Genomic DNA, 15802 nt, shown 5'->3' with positions numbered 1-15802 from the left:
GAACAGCCTGTGACATGGTGCCAACAGGGGCTACCTCGAATCAGGATAAAACCTGGATCTCGCCCGAGATTTGGCTCCTGCTTATTCCCCCTGTATCACATACGGAGCCAGGCTATCCAGGCTAACAAGCTCCCCAGCCTTGGGGCTGTCACCAGTCACCCCATGCTCTCTGTGGTCCATGGTGAGTGCTGGAAAGCAAGACAACAGCAGGAAGGACACAACAGTGCTAGCTCAGGGAGATGTGTTCGGAGGGGGCAGGCTCCCGGGAGAGCGCAGGGAGGAGCACCCAGGCCGCTCCTGGAGCGGTATTGATTCCTGCAGCACAAGCACTGCCTTCTGCGCTTATTCATTGTAAATCCGCAGGAAAACAGGGAGCGAGGATGCCGGCTTGCCCCTCCACAGCCAGCCCACACTCCTATGGGCATGGCCCCATCGCTTCCCTGGCCGTGAGTAGCCTGCCCACACCGTGGGCTGCTTCCCTGCGTTACACAGCACTGTCACGAGCTGCCGAGTCCCCAGGTGTTTGGTGCAATAATGCAAAGCAGATCTAATCCACCCCAGCCCGGAGCTCTCCGCAGTCCCCTCCCTGTGGGCTGAGCGTCTCTCCTGGCCGAGCGTGGGGGAGAAACCCGGGGCTGCAGGTGCTCTGGGTGCCCCTGTGTGCCCATTGCAGCTCCCCAGTGCTTTTCTCTGCCAAAAACGCTCTGTAAGCATTTGCTCCGCAGCAATAGATCAGAGGGAAGCTCACATGAGCACGGGCTGGTGCTGGGCTCCCCGGGACAGGGGTGCAGCGAGGCACCTGGCGTGATGCTCAGCCTCAGAGTGCGACTCATTTATTTCCTGGCGTTTTAGTGCTAAGCCCGGTGCTCACAGCTCGGGATGAGTCCTGGGCTGTGCTGGCAGATCCCTGAGCTCCCCGGGTTGTCTGGCTCCTTTAGAGGCAGAGCAAAGCAAGCAGGGACTCCTCTGCACCCCACGTGCAGTCCCAGAGGGTCCCCGGGACTGGCTGGGGGCTGCTGTGGCTGTAGCAGCCTCAGTGCCCCAGGACGATGTGGTTCCCTGTCCTCAGACCCTGCCTGGCTGTTGGTGTTTCTCCTGCTCACAGCCTGGCAGGGAATTGGAGGGGCAGCCAAAATCTCTGGCCTCACTGACACTCGTGTGTGTGTGTTGAGCCATCAAGTTCTCAGCACCCTGAGAGCCCTGGGAGTCACAGGGGGTGACAGGCTCTCTGGCAGCCGGGACAAGGTTCCAGGGCTCGGAGGCAGGGCTAGGGGAGAAAAGGCTGCTTGGGGAGCCAGAGCAGAGCCGAGATCACCCTGTGCTGCCTCTCCTTCCCATCCCGAGGGCCAGGGCTCAGCCCAGTGTAGGACGCTGCGCGAGCGGTAGCTGGATGCACGGCTCGCCTTCGATCATACCCAGATCTGGGGCCACTGACAGCTCCTTTCTCTCCCGCACCGCTCCTTTCAGCCTGTGTCTCCCCGCGGCCCTGGCTGACGCAGCTGCAGATGAACAGACAAGAAGAGCCAGGCAGCGCTCCCGGCCCACTCTGTCCCCTGGGAGGCACAGACACGGCAGCTTCGGAAGCAAGAGTGGCCCCAGCTATCAGCAGAGAGCGGCTGGCCAGCTCCTGGCACTCGCTCCCGCTGGCTGTGTGACATGGGCAGTGAGTTTTAGGACGCCGAGGCAGCCAGGACTGAGGTGCTGGGCCCCCCGATGCGGAGCCATGGGATGCTGCAGCTCCCAGCAGCACTGGGCTGAGCCCCTGGGGCATGGCTGGGCAGGGGGCAGACCTGGCAGCAATGGCCGACCCCCTGCCCCAGTACTGGGAGTGATGGGAGCCCAGTGCCACCCTGCTCTGTGCAGAACATCAGTCAGCCACTGGGGAATGGGATCGCTGCCTGAGAAGACTCCCAGGACCGCTGAGACACCCCCAGCCCAGGAGAAGGTGGGCCACGGCCAAGCAAATCCCTGCAGCCCCGCTCTGGGACAGCTGGCCTCAGTGGCTGGTACAAGTGAGCCATCACCCATCCCCTCTTTCCTGGGGAGCGTGGGGATGTCAGTGGTGCAACGGGTCCCTGTTCCCGTGGGTGGCAGTCTGGAGGGTACCGCTGTGTCCCTTATGGGAGGCAGGAGCTGCTGGAGCTGAAGGGGACACGTGAGGATGTCTCCAGCAGGGGAAAGTGAGGGGGTCCTTCTGCAGCCCACACCTCATAGCGCTTGGACCGTGCTGCTGCCGCTGCCATGGAAACTGCTGTGAAGCATCATCCTGCCGCACCGGCCAGGGTGACCAGGCCACCGCGGTCCCCAGACTTCCTTGGTCTGTGTCCACGGGCACCTGGGTTGACAGAGTGGGAGAGGCTGGGTGCTCCCTGCCAGCCACAATTCCTGGGTCACCCTGGGGCTGTGACGGCATGGGGGCACCCCTGGGTGGGACAGGCAGGGCACAGCAAGGATGGAGAGGCTGGGGAAGTGCTCGCGGGGGGTGTCTGGTGCCATTCCCTGGCAAACCCAGCTCCCACGCGGCAAGGGGCTCCACTCTGCTTGGCCTCCCACAAACATAAATCATTTTCTAATTTATAACATGAATAATTGATTTTGCCTCCGTAGCTGGCGATAAATCTCCTGTGCGCACATGCATAAGAAAATAATAATAATGAAAGCGATCAGGATCTGCCGCCATCGATTACTTGCAAGAGGGACCATGGTCCCCTGTGTGCCCCGGTGGGCTGGGGCAGGGGCTGCTCCCCGGGGGGTGCCGGGTGGCCCTGCCTGCTGTGAGCCTTCCTTGTCCTGCACTGGGCCACGCGGCTAGGGCAGGATGACCCTATCCATCCGTGCGTGTCTTGCCCAAGGGTTGCCCTGCCCAGCCTTCCCTTCCCAATCCACAGGACTGAGGTGACGGAGCGCAGCTTCCTTCTCAGAGTCCTGCCTTGTTCACACCTGCACCCAAAAAAAAGGAGAAATCAAAGATGAAACACATTATCGCTTGGGTCCACCACTCAGCACAGAAGAACCAGGCCTCTGGGGCTAATGTACCTCTGTGCTGAGCCCTCGTGGCTGTACTGGGACCCACACCGGGCGGTTAGGAAGGTTTGAGTGCTTCGGGGCATCCTGGACCTAAGGCATCAGCAGTCCCAGCCCTGTAGCTGCACCCGAGGAGGGATAAGATGCTGGGCACAGCCCCATGTGCTGATGCCCCATGCAATGCCTCAGTGGCACCTTGCCAGGGCGGCAGGTGATCGGTCCCCGGTCCCTCGGCAGCCGCACAGCCTCCGGGGAGCCGCAGAACCCGTGTTGCCCGCTGGCTGCTCTGGCATCAGCCTCGCGTCCCACCACGCAGGCAGGCAGGCGGTGCGCACGCTGCGGGCCATCCCTCTCCCGCACCATGAGCTGGGGGATGAGGGAGGAGGGATGCAGCTGCTTGGGAATTGCATCCGAGAACTTCGGCTCATTAGGAAGCCGATCCTCGGGCGGGGCGGGGAGCGGTGGCCCAAATCCCCGCCGGGTGCCGCGGCCGGGTACGAGAGGCCGCCCGGGACACAGGGCGAGGGCCGGTGCCGCACTACAGGTCCCGGCGCTCCCCGCGGCGTGGGCGGGACGGGGCGGGCCCGGCGTGCCGGAAACGGCGGCGGCGGCGCGGAGCGGCGGGGGACCCGGCGCGGCCACTGGTAACGGCGGAGGCCGGGCCCGGCCCGGCACTGCCCTGTCCGCGGGGGACTCGGGGTGGGGGCACAGCGGCCTGGGGTGCGCACCCTGCCCAGTCCCTGGGCTGCACGTCGTGCCCCGCGCCCCGCTCTCCCCCACTCCCTGTCCCAGCCCCGACCTCCACCCCCTGTCCCAGTTCTGTCCCCTATCCCGCTGTCCTACCCCCGACCCCTACCCCCTTATCCCAACTCTGTCCCCCACCTCCGTCCCAACCCTGTCCCCTACCCCACTGTCCCAGCCCCGATCCCTACCCTCTGTCCCAACGCTGTCCCCCACCCCACGGTCCCAGCCCTGTTCCCTGTTCCCTTGTCCCAGCCCCGACCCCCACCCCGCTGCCAAGCGGCCCCTGGAGCACCCGGCTAACATGGCCCGTTGCAGACCCCGTAACTCTCCCCAGCTCATAGATTCACGGGGCGATGCTGGCAGTGACAGCCCTCGAGGGCAGGGGTGTTATACGGCATCCCCGGGCACTCGGTGCACCGGGCTCCTGTGGCTCATAAAACACCTGCCCGGTGCTCTCGGGCACTGGATGCCGTTTTTCACGGCTGCCTGCCTGCCCTCAGCATCCCCTCCGTCTTTCGTGCTGGCTGCGGGGCTCTGCGTGCTGGCTGCTGTGGGGCTGTGGCAACCCCGGGGTGGCCTGTGGCACGATGCCAAGTGTCTAGCTTTTCCCCCTTGCCCATTTTGGGGTCGTTAACCCACCTGCTTTCTTGTTTGAGCGCACCCAGGGCTCTGGGCCTTGCTTTCCAGGCTGCTCCTGCCCACCAGGTAGCTGCTTCAGGTTATTTTACCTTCATTTTCCCAGGCTGGGGCTCGTTTTATTTCCTGCCTACATTTCTCAGATTCTTTGAAACATTGCTCTGGCCGGTGTTTGCAATGGCTCTCTGCTCAGTCTCATCTGCAAATACAATTACAATTCACTATTCAAGTGAAAATTTGGGAGGTGGTATAAAGCGATACGCTGAAGTTCAGCTAAATTGTGTCTTGTTTGCCTTATCCAAAAGCTTTGCCAAGCAATTCTTCTGAAATAACCTCTGCTGGGCAATCCAACGTCCTTCATCCGGGAGCCCATCGCAGGGGGTGTGTGAGCTCCTTCCTCCAGATGTTCTGTTCTGTGCTGGGGATGGGCACAGGGTTTATCCTGCACCCGGCTCCAGTTTTATTGTCCTTTTTCACATGGAAAATCAGCTCCTGGTTTGCTCTGCCCATCACCAGGGCCCTGGTTTCTTCCCGGCACCGTGTGTGTGTCGGCGGGTTAGTTGGTTCGTCTGGGTGCTGGCCACGCCGGCCAGGTGGCTGTGTCTATATGGAGATGCTGGTTTTGCTTTCCCTGCAGCTGTTTTTGCGAGACCTCACCTCGTTTTCATTTTTTTTTTTCTGGTTAAAAACAGTAATTTTGCCCTTTTGAGTCATCTTTATTTTTGAGCCATCATTAATTTTCTCTCCCTCCTTGTTTATTAATAGATCTTTTCACTTTTGTGCTGATTCTGCCCAGGTATATTTGTAAAGTCCTTTGTATTCTCCTTAGCCCTCCAGCTGTTAACTCCTTCTGCTGGTTTCTTGTCCCTTTTTCCCCCTGCAGCTGCGAAGGGACACTATTGACTTACAAATCCCCCTCCTGTCTGAAATGTTCCCCTTCTCTTGTTCCAGGTATCTCCTAAGAGCATCGCAAGTGAAAGGCATGATTGAAATCTCTCTTTTCTCAGTGCCTTTGATTTCTTCACCTCCTCGCATAGACAGCATTTGCTCCAGCTACTGGAGAGCATCTTTTTCCCAGCAGCGGGGGACAGGGACGTCTTAAAGCCCACGGGGCTGTGGGCAGGCGTTGGGATGCTGCTCTCCGCTCCTTGAAGTGCTTTTGCTTTGCTTTGTGCTGGTGGCTCTGTGTTCTTGCCTTTGCTCTGCTTCTCCCCACCAAATATCTGGGTCCATCCCTGGCCCCGTTGCCTGCAGCGTGAGTGGGTGGGCTGTGCAGGGCTGGAGCTCTGCTGAGAGCTGGAGAGGCGTGTGGGAGCCAAAACCTCTGGCAGTCCTTACCCGGGCTACTGGGCACCGGCGTTACGCAGTCGGCGAGAGTCCTGTGGCGCGTGCCTGGCATGGGATGAGCCTTGTGAGCGGCGAGTTCCCCAGCGGAGCTGTTTAGAATCTCCTTGTATCTGCCTTTTTATTAGTCTTGTTATTATATTTATTTTTTTCCCCTTCAAAGAGCCCAATCTGCGGCAGGCTATAAAGAGTGACATTGCGGGTGCAGGAGCTGCATGCCGAGGCTGCGCGTGGTCCCTCAAGGCTCCCGGTCCCCTGGTGCTGCCACCCTTGTTCCCCGTCAAGGCTTTAAGGTTATCTGCTCTATCGACGGGAGTATGGATTGAGTGGAATGAGAAACCTCAGAGGCTAAAAATACAGCTCCCTGCCAGGAAATGCGGCAGCCTGCTGGGAGGGCGCTGGGTGGCACCGAAACTTTTCCGGGAACTGGCACACTCCGTGTGAGCTCCGCGGCCCAGCATCCACAGCCGTCCCTGCACGGACATGCAGCGGGACCGTGGGCGATGTCTCTTCTCGCAGCGGGAGAAAGTGGTGGGAGCCCTGGCTTTGCCGTCGGAGCTGCGCTGTAGGTGTCCTGACCCGCCGGGCAGGGGTGCAGGTGATGGAGGAACTTGGTGATGCGCTGTGCAGTGTAGACGCAGCGAGATGGTCAGCCCTGTCTTGCTGTTGTTCATGGGGTGTTTCCCTGGACAGAAGTGGGAGAGAAATCGGGGACAAAATGCTGCCCGTCTGTGCTGCAGGTGGTCACTAGAGGAGAAACAAAACGCAGGCTGGCACGTCACCCAGGCGGCTGCCGTGAGACCTCACAAACTCATGCCATGAGCACAAGCTCCCCATGAGCACAAGTTCCCCATGAGTGGGATGGTGCAAGGGGAGCCTGTACCTGTGGGGAGCTCCGGCCTCTTCCTGGCTGATGTTCCAGCATCCCTCTGGCCGTGCCAGGCTGTGTTGTGCCAGGCTGGTGGGCATTATGTGCCAGGAGGCTGGGCAGTGCTCCCGCTGCCACTTTTACCGTGGCACTGTGGCATGCCTGGTCCGGGGCTGCCTTTCCCTGCTTGGTTTCGAAAAGCAGGGCAGCACCCGGGGCAGCACAGGCCTTTTTGGGCATGTGCTGCCCATCGCCACCTGGCTTTGCGGGGCGAGCTTGGTCCTTCAGCCTGGAAGTGGCAGGGTTGCCCTGCCCAGCGTAGTGTGAATGAGACCCGAAGCCAGGGCCTTCGCTCGGCCTCCCCGGAGCGTGAAATCAGTCGGTGCCGACGCGTGGCCGTGGCATCAATGAAGTGTGTAATAGGCTGGGGGCAGGAGCCGTGCTGCCCTGAGGGGAAGAAACAAAGTGCGGCGGCATCCCTGCCAGTGTGGGCCAGCCACCACCTTGCCGTGCTTCTCCCTGTGCTGCGGGAAGTGGCTCTTCCCCGGCAGCGTGCGGCAAAGCTGTATGGGGAGAGGATGCTCCCAGCACCAGCCGTCTGGCTGATGCTGCACCATCTGCTTTGGAGGGTGACGCAAGGTGAATGGCAAGCTTTCGAGGAGCCCATAAATCCTGTGCGTGAAGTCTTCTTGGAGGTGACTTGGGATTTGCATGGAGCAGCGCTGCTTCTGGCTGCTCCCTGTGCTGGAAATTCTTGGGAAGCAGAGCCTGGTGGGGATTGGTGATCCCTCCTCAAGGCATTTGGTGGTGTCCCGCGGGCTGAGACACTGGGAAAAGTCCTTTAGCAGGATGTGCTTTTGTGCGGTTGGAAGCTCTGTGTGGTTGGAAATGGTGGTGCCACGGGGAGGGGGCTCCCAGTGCCCCCTCACCTCCGGCCCCCAAGCCGGTACTCCAGGAGAAAACGTATAGTGACTCGGTGTTGAAAAATGACTAATCCAGACCTTGGAGGGTTTGTAGGATACATTCCTTTCTCGCGGTCGATAAAGATAAAGGGGATTGTTCTGCCAGCAAAATTAGTGTATCAAAGAAGGGGGGGGAAAAAATGACAAGAGCTGCAGAGACAGAAAAATGGTTGGGGCAGCCCCGGGACTGTGCCCGGCATCACCGCGGCGCCCGTGCCTGCGCCTCGTGCCGCGGAGGTGGGCAGGAGCACGGGAGCGCTCCTGCCCACCTCCGCGGCACGAGGCGCAGGCACGGGCGCCGCGGTGATGCCGGGGAGCTCTGCCCTGCCCGGGCTTGCCGGCGGTTTCCCGAGAGCCGTGAGAGACCCATCCATCACGCCAAGGCAGCCATCCGTCCGTCCATCAGGAGAAGGCGATGATGCCGTGCGGCACGGGCAGCCTCGGCCACTTTCCAGCCAGCGGTTGGCCTCCCCTCGCCTTCCCGGCACCGCTACCGGCTGTCGGTGAGGGGCCGCGGGGAGCGTTCGCGCCTCAGTCGGGGGCTGCGTGGAGGGGAGGCTAATGTACCGGAGGTGCCTCGGAAATGAGAGCCTTGGATGGGTTCCTGGCCCTATTGATCTGCCGGCAGTTTATGCATCCTGACATTCATAATCTCGCTCGGCGCTGATGGTCCAGATTAATGGGCCCGGGGGCTGTCCATCCGTCACTTCACATTAATTACTGAAGAGGTGTTTTTCCAGTGATTTACCTGACAGCGGACCGTGATGAATCCCCCTAAACGGAGTGGGCAGTGATTAATCACGGAGCCCCGGCCCAGCCCCACTTTGCCTTCCCCTCAACCACAGCACAGCCCCCCGCACCATTCGTCTCCATAAACCCTGCCTGATGCATATTTATAGGGGCAGGGGGGCCTGGCAGCTCGTACTGTGCCTGTTGCTGCCAAAGATGATGAAAAATAAATCTCTGCCGGGACGGGGCAGCAGGTGAGCGGGGCTGCGGCATGCCAGGGTGGCAGCCATCGTCCTGCGCTGGGGTGTCCCCAGGCTGGGGTTTGGTTTCTGGTGCTCCGTGGCTGTCGCGGGCTTCCCTGCGGTTTTTGATGCACGAACGGTGCAAGGGCTCTGTGTCCTGCTTCAGCCGCGGCTGCTGGCCCCTGGGGCTGGGGGGTTGCAGGCAGCGGCTGCTGGAGCTGGGTGATGCTGGCAGGGGTTCCCTTCTTCCCCAATAGCCCGGTACCGACGGATCTAGGGCTGCGGGGTGCTCCGAGCACCAAACCCCATCCACAGAGCCGCTGCCACGAGGGCAGTGTTGGGGCTCTGCTATCCATCGCTGCTGTGGGAGTGAGGGTGGGTGCCAGACTGGGACATCACCTCACTGACCTGGGCAGGGGCTGCCCGCTGCATGCCTGGCTGCAGGGCTGTTGGGACGTGGGCAGGGTGGTGACGCTGTCTTTCCTTGGCAGGTGGCGGTGGCACCATGCAGCAGGAGGTGGAGGGCGGCCGGCCGCGCCGCAGGAAGCCCGACATGGCCCTCTATGTGCCCAAAGCGCGTCGGGAGAGAGCAGCGCAAGCAGCGGGCAGCGTACTGGCTGGGCATCACCGGGAGCCTGGGAACCACTGCATGGCACAGGATGCTTACCAGGGCAGCACTGAGGGGCAGAGGCGAAGCCCCCATGCCAGGACACAGGCGGACAGAGTGGCGAGGAGGGAGAGCAAGGTGGTTGCCAGCCCAAAGGAGCCGCGGGCAGCCTCTACTGGGCACTGCCGGAGGCTGGGAGGCAGCTGCCCAGTGGTACCGGAGAGCCTGCGGTCATCACCCAGAGCGCGGGAGACGTGCCCGGATCCAGCTGTTGCCCAGCCCTCGGATAGGCAGGACAAAGCATCCTGTGATGAAGGACTTGGGGAGCTCAGCTGTGGCGGCCAGATGACAAGGACCAAGCCTGACCCTCCATCCCCACTGCGTGCCCAGCCTGTGGCCATGGAGGCTACCCCTGAGCCTGGGAGCGACCCCGCTAGCCCAACACCAGCGTGTCGGACAGGGCCAAGTGGCATGTCAGAGCATTTTGGGGACAGCGCCCCAGATCCAGCCAGGGACCTCTCCCAGCGCCCGGGAGAGGGTGTCCTGCCACCAGCAGGGACGGGCGACCGGGGCAGCGTACCTGGGCTGATGGGGGTGGCTGCAGGTCCAAAAGCCCAGGGAGAGGAAAGGGAGCCTGGGAGTTTTCTCCTGGCAGGGCAGAGTGAGGGCTGTGCCGCTGGGGTGCTGGCAGAGGAGGAGGAGGAGGAGAGGCAGGGAGGCATGGCTGAGCTTGCTGGGGACAGCACCTCGGATATACCAGGAGCTGGCTGCGGAACTGGGTGCTTGAGGAGCGGTGTGGGTGATGCGCCAGTGCTCCCTGAGGAGACTACCCCGAGGCAGAATGTAGGCAGCCCATCCCGACTCCCACTCGGCAAGGAGGAGAGCACTGCCAGGAATGGGCATCCCAATGGGGAGGGCATCTTGGTGCCCGTTGCTGAGGGAGTGGGCGGTACCTCTGCTTGGGCAGATGTCAGTGCTGGTGCTGAGAGTGGCCCGCTGGGTGCTGGCGAGGAGCTGGCAAGCGGCACATGCGAGGAGGCACCCCCGGAGAGCCGCGAGCCCCCGCTGCCCCTGGAGCTGCTGTGCCATGGCGTAGACGGGCTATCGCCTGCAGCCTGGGCCGAGGGGCCGGTGGGGGCAGACGAGGATGTGGGCTCACCAAAGCAGGACCTGTGCAGCCGGGATGCTGAGGAGGAAGAGGAAGGTCTCCGCAGTGGCTCCCTAAAGGCAGAGCAGGCCAGTGCCGGGACCCCGAGCCAGGCCAGCCCAGGCGCCGAGGAGAGCTGGGACGCGCTGTTCAACGACGATGGGGACTGCCTGGACCCGCGCCTGCTGGAGGAGGTACGTCCTGTGAGCCGGCACCCGTGGGGGTTTGCAGGGATGGTGGCTACTGGTCAGCTGTCCCTTTGTCCAGGGTGAGTGCATGGGAATGCGGACTGTCATCACCACTCGTCCCCAAGGGCACAAGCTGCCTGCAATGCCTGGGACCTCCACCTTTGCCCCCTGGCTTGTTCCCGTCCCATCCCATGGTGCTGGTTAAGGCTGGGGGAGATCTTCCCTCTATGGTACATAAAGCGCACCTGGTAAAACCTGCTCGAGCACCATAAACTGCAACTGCACCCTCCTGAAACCGGGGCTGGTGATAAAGAAATGGGCTGAGACATATGGGCTCGCATTGGAATAGCAATGGGATGTTTCCTCGAAACTACAGCTTCTTAATCAGCTGTGGCTCATTACCATCTCCTCCTGCACACGTGCAGCTGAATTTACTACAATTAGCCGCGTAGCGCCGGGACCCACGCCGTTTTCCTGCCGTTCGTGAGGAAAGCTCGGCTTCAGCAGCGAGGCTGGATATCCCTTATTGCATTTTAAATCAGTAGTGTCAAACTGGTAATTTTCCAAATGACATTAATGTGCCCAAAATAACAAACAGTGCTAATATTGTTACAGCCAGCGTCTGTCCACCCCAGGCTGGAAGCCGGGTGTGAAGTGGCGGGTGGTGCTTGATAACAGCTTCTGGGAAGGGATGAGATTTACTCGAGAGCATCATTACTGAGGAGCACCAGTACCCACCTCATCTGTGAGGCTGTTCTTGGGCTGGTGTGCCCTCACCAAGCCTGGTGTGGGGCTGGGACGGAGTATGGGTTCCGCAGGGCTCACCTCTGGGGCTGCGCACAGGGAGATGTGGAAGAGCTTTGGGTACCCCCACCCCTGCCTGGCTGTGCTGCCTCCAGCTGCGGTCCCCCACCCTCCAACCAGGAGGATGCGGTGAGCACTGGTGCGAGGGGGTCTGGCGTGGGAGCACGGCTTCATCCTCCGGCACAGCGCAGCAGCTGTCAGGGAGGGCTCCTGCTGTGCTGCAGCCGTAGGATGCTGCGGGCAAGGTTGTGCTGTGCAGCGCTGGTGCTAACCGTGAACGGCTCTGGAGCATCCGCGTTAGCTCCTCTGTGCACAAGCTCTGAGTAAAGTTTGAGCTTTCCAGGGAGCTTCCCAAAATGGGTGAATAAAAACCTGAAAAAGGGATTTATCAATTAAAAGTTGTCATCTTCACCCCTCTGCATATCCCATGCCAAGCCTGTTGCTTCCTGAGCCCTTTGAGCTCTCGGCAGGAGGACGCGGTTGCTTGGGGAAGGCGCAGGCTCTTGTGGAGATGGAGCTGTTGTTAATTAACAAAAAGGACAAGAAAATTGGTAGCGTTCCTCCTCATAACCGAATCCTTATGCACTGCGGATAGCCGGCGGAGAGCAAGATTTATGACGTTCTGTGTGGAGGAGAGATTTCTGATAGGGGACGGCTCTTTAATCTAGCAGGAAAAAACACTGTAGCGAGATCCATTGGCTGGAAGCTGAAACCAGACAAATTCAGAGTAGAAATCCGTTTGAACGCAGAGGGTAATTAAGCACTGCGACCATTTCCTTCCAGGCTTGGTGGAGTCTGTCAGGCGGCGCGGCGTGCCGGGGGCCGGGGTGCGTGTGTGCCGGCACACGCCTCCCCTCCGGCTCTGGAGAAGTGCTCTCGGCAAAGGAGCGGGAGCACAAGCGAGTGGCCACAGACCCCTGTAATGCGCTCCAGCGAGGGTGCGTCTTTACAGAGCGAGGTGTGATGGGCAGGCTTCGTCTCCTGCTTCTGCCATCCGTCCCTTGGTGGATGCTTCCTAGTGCTGGGTGCCTGCCAGGGCTGGGGTACATACCCCGGCTCCCCTTTCCTGCCCTGCCCCACGGCTGGGGGGCTGCGGGCACTCTGCGTGCCCAGGCTGGCAGTGCGGGGGGGACCTGTTGAGCCCGGCTGCCAGACGGCTCCTGTCCTTGCTGCCCCGCCACACTCGGTGATTTGTGAAGGTCAAGGACCGCTCCGGCACTCGGTGCTCCCGCTCTCTAATCATCTTCCCTGCGCCTGGCACTACCCGAGTGCTCTGCTCCCTCAAGCGGCACCGCAGGGATTCATCCTGCCCGGGGACGGCTCTTTTGCCTCCCTCGATGGTGCAGGGGGTGCAGGATGAGTGCGCTGCCCCGCACGGGGTGCACTCGGTTCATGGGTGACGGTGGCAGGGTAGGGGGCTCTGCGGCAGTGCCAGCCTGTCCCGTAAGCTCCGTAACTCAGCTCTCCCCTCCGCCGGCATCCCGCCGCCCTGGCAGCACCCCCTCACCTGCCGTGAATCCATCTTCCCCATAAAATTGTCGGAATGAGCGCTTTTTATTGACTGAGCTGGCTGGGATTTATGGACTCTAACCTTCCAGCCGTGGTGTGCTCTGCTACGATCGCTTGGGGGATCGGGCTGGGAACCCGGCTAAGTTATGTACTCACTCCCCAGCACTGCGCCAGCCCCGCGCTCTGGCAGGGACGAGGGAGCCAGCAGCAGCTTCGGGCCTGATGTCACACCGGAGTGGGGCGGTGAATCCCCTTGGCCGCTGGCACAGTGTGGTTTGGAAAGCAGAGGTGGGGCAAGCGGTGCCCACAGGCACTGATGCTGCAGGGCGGAGGGGAGCAGGGGGTGGCTGTACCCCCATGTTGTTGCAGTGGGAGTCTGCTGCCCGTGTTTTAACATGAAGGTTGAAAAATGGGAGAGGTAGAAAAGCACTACAGCCGTCGTCTTTTAGGGCTGGAGAAAGTGCTCCGCTGTGAGATACTGAACGCGCACAACCCGTTTAGCTTATCAAGGAGAAGATTGAGAAGGGACTTGATTAGCGTGAGTAAGTGCCATCGTGGGGAGGGGGCCAGGGACTGAGGGCTTTTTAATCCAGCAGAGAGGCAGAACAAGAACCGCTGCCTGGAAAGCGAAGCCAGACAAATTCAAATGAGAAATAAGGCATAAATTTTTACCCACGCAGGTGATTAACCAGCAGAACTTGCTCCTCAGGGGTGCGCTGGGTTTTCCATCTTGGATTCCGGGGTGCCGACAGGCTGCTCTGGTGCATGTGTGGCAGCTGGGATGCGCCGAGCCCGGTGCTCCCAGACATCGGTCTTTCCTCCTGGCCTTGCTGTCCTGTTCCTTGTTGTTTCCCAAATGTATTTTGGGCCAGCACGTGATTGTGGAAGGAGGGCTGTGCTTGGGGGTACACGCGCTGTCTCACCAGTGCCGTTCCTACCGTGTCCCCAGCAGGACCGCGGAGCGCAGCAAGTGAAGGGGTTCTGGTAATGGGAAAAGCAAATGCGTGGCGCAAGAGCCCCGGTCGATAACTCCTAATATTTCAACGCCATGAATCCATCTGCAGTGCTGGGGCGGGGTGTGGGGGCCGAACCACTTTCTGGGGAGCGCTTGCTATGGATTGGGAGCTGGCGTGGCGCGGGCAGGCACGGGTTGCTCAACGCTGTGTCTCTCCCACCCCTGCAGCTCTCAGGGGGCGAGAAGTGCCAGGAGAGCCGGCAGTCACCCCGCTTCGACTACTATGGGGCCGAGCCCGCCGCACCAGACCTCAGTGATGCAGAGCTGCCCCACGTCATTGAGATCTATGATTTCCCCTCGGATTTCCGCACCGAGGACCTGATGCGTGTCTTCTGCAGCTATCAGTGAGTCTGCTGACAATGCCCTGTCCCTGATGCTGAGGTCCCTTGCCTGGGCTCTGCTCCAGACCCCTGTCCGCTCTGTGCTAGTGCCTTGCTGAGCTTCCCTCTCTCTGGCAGGAAAAAAGGCTTTGATATTAAGTGGGTGGATGACACGCATGCCCTGGGCATCTTCTCCAGCCCCATAACAGGTACTGCTCCCAGTCTGGTTTGGGAGAGGCAGAGGAGAGGCATCCCTGCCTCTCCTGTGGCCTGATCCAGGGCATGGGGCTGGCCCTGCACATGGACACCGCCGCTCTCTCCCTGCAGCACGCGATGCTCTCAGCACCAAGCACCTGATGGTGAAGACTCGCCCACTCTCCCAGGGCACCCGCGCCTCTAAAGCCAAAGCCAGGGCGTACGCCGGTGAGTGATGCTGCCCCGTGCTGACTTCTGCCGTGGTGCTTGTGCTCCAGCATCTTCATCGCAATAACTGGGGAGGGATGGGGCATGCCACCTGCCCTGTCCCTCCCAGGATGTCTCTACTGATGTCTCCCCTCTCTGCTCACCCAGATTACCTGCAACCAGCCAAGGAGCGCCCTGAAACATCAGCTGCCCTGGCTAGGCGGCTGGTGATCGGTGCCCTGGGAGTACGCAGCAACCAGACGCCAGCCCAGCGAGATGCTGAGCGGAGGAAGCTGCAAGAAGCCCGCGGTAAGATTTGGATGCCTGAGGGGGGCTGTGGCATGGGGGTACCCTCCTGATGGAGGCCCCTTCTCACAGACTAGGGGGAAGATGCACCAGAGTGGGCTCTGGCCACGTGCATGGGGAAGTGGATGGCTGTGAGGTGATGGGGATGTGGGATTGATCCTCCTCTTGTCTCTGCAGAGAGGAAGCGCCTGGAGAACAAGCAGCGGGAGGATGCCTGGGAGGGCCGGGAGTGAGCTGGGGGGCTGCACCTTACCATTGCTGGGAACCTCCCTGGGGGGCCCGAGCCCCTCTCGCTGGGCACCCTGCATTTCAGAGTGGGGACAGATCCTGCACAGCATCCCAAAGCACTGGGCTGCTCCACTGAAAGGGCCGAGCAGGGTGCGTGCAGGCTGGTTGGTGCCATGTGGATGCTGTCACCATCAGGCAACGCTGCCCGTCCTGCCCCGGGCAGGACCCCCCGATGCTGCCTGCTGCAGCGGACACGGGGGGGGCTCAGCAGCAAGCACGTGGGGCTGTGCGGGGCGGCCCTGGCCACCTGGCAGGGCCTTGCAAGTGAGAATTTCTGTCGTTTATTTTGCTAATAAATACCATTTATTTTATTTACCTGGCCGGGCTGTGGCTCTCCGTGCCCCTGCGTGCCGAGGGAGGGTGCGCATGCGGGGGGCTGCCGTGCATGGTCCTCGCTGCTGTGGGGATGTCCATGGCGGGTGGGTGGGGGGGCGCAGGCAGGAGGGGTCAGGCAGGGCGGTGGGCAGGAATGTGTTGGCAGGGACCCTGTTTATGTCCATGGAGCAGCTGCGGCCCCGAACAGTGGGGCCCTTGTCAGCACGCGGGTAGGGCAGCATTCCTGGCCCCGTGCGGGGCTGTGATGTGGCTGTGCTGCCGGCCCGGGCGCGTTGGGGGCTTCCTGCCCTGCCCCAGGGCGGGGGCATGGGTGGGTGGCTGGGACGTGCCT

At 61.2% G+C, this 15802-nt stretch overlaps 1 protein-coding gene across 1 annotated transcript; it reads left to right on the top strand.

Annotated features, from left to right (window-relative positions):
* Positions 1-3629: 3629 nt before the first annotated feature.
* R3HCC1L (R3H domain and coiled-coil containing 1 like) lies at positions 3630-15455 on the top strand. Its single transcript, XM_086752235.1, has 7 exons — positions 3630-3668; positions 9041-10497; positions 13988-14163; positions 14278-14348; positions 14467-14562; positions 14710-14850; positions 15025-15455. Exons 2-7 carry the CDS (start codon positions 9055-9057, stop codon positions 15078-15080), a joined length of 1983 nt encoding a protein of 660 aa, XP_086608361.1. The 5' UTR covers positions 3630-3668; positions 9041-9054; the 3' UTR covers positions 15081-15455.
* Positions 15456-15802: the final 347 nt, after the last annotated feature.

Source organism: Chlamydotis macqueenii, chromosome 7 (genome assembly GCF_036417535.1).
Source record: "Chlamydotis macqueenii isolate bChlMac1 chromosome 7, bChlMac1.mat, whole genome shotgun sequence".
NCBI classification, from domain to species: domain Eukaryota; kingdom Metazoa; phylum Chordata; class Aves; order Otidiformes; family Otididae; genus Chlamydotis; species Chlamydotis macqueenii.
The sequence above is the reverse complement of the archived record's forward strand: the minus strand, read 5'-3'. Positions and strand labels throughout refer to the sequence as shown.

Bases quoted from the DNA above. Each gene is read 5' to 3' on its own strand.
- R3HCC1L (XM_086752235.1), top strand. From the start codon at position 9,055: ATGCAGCAGGAGGTGGAGGGCGGCCGGCCGCGCCGCAGGAAGCCCGAC. The intron at 10,498-13,987 runs GTACGTCCTGTG...CCACCCCTGCAG, and splicing joins ACCCGCGCCTGCTGGAGGAG to CTCTCAGGGGGCGAGAAGTG. The intron at 14,851-15,024 runs GTAAGATTTGGA...TTGTCTCTGCAG, and splicing joins GAAGCTGCAAGAAGCCCGCG to AGAGGAAGCGCCTGGAGAAC.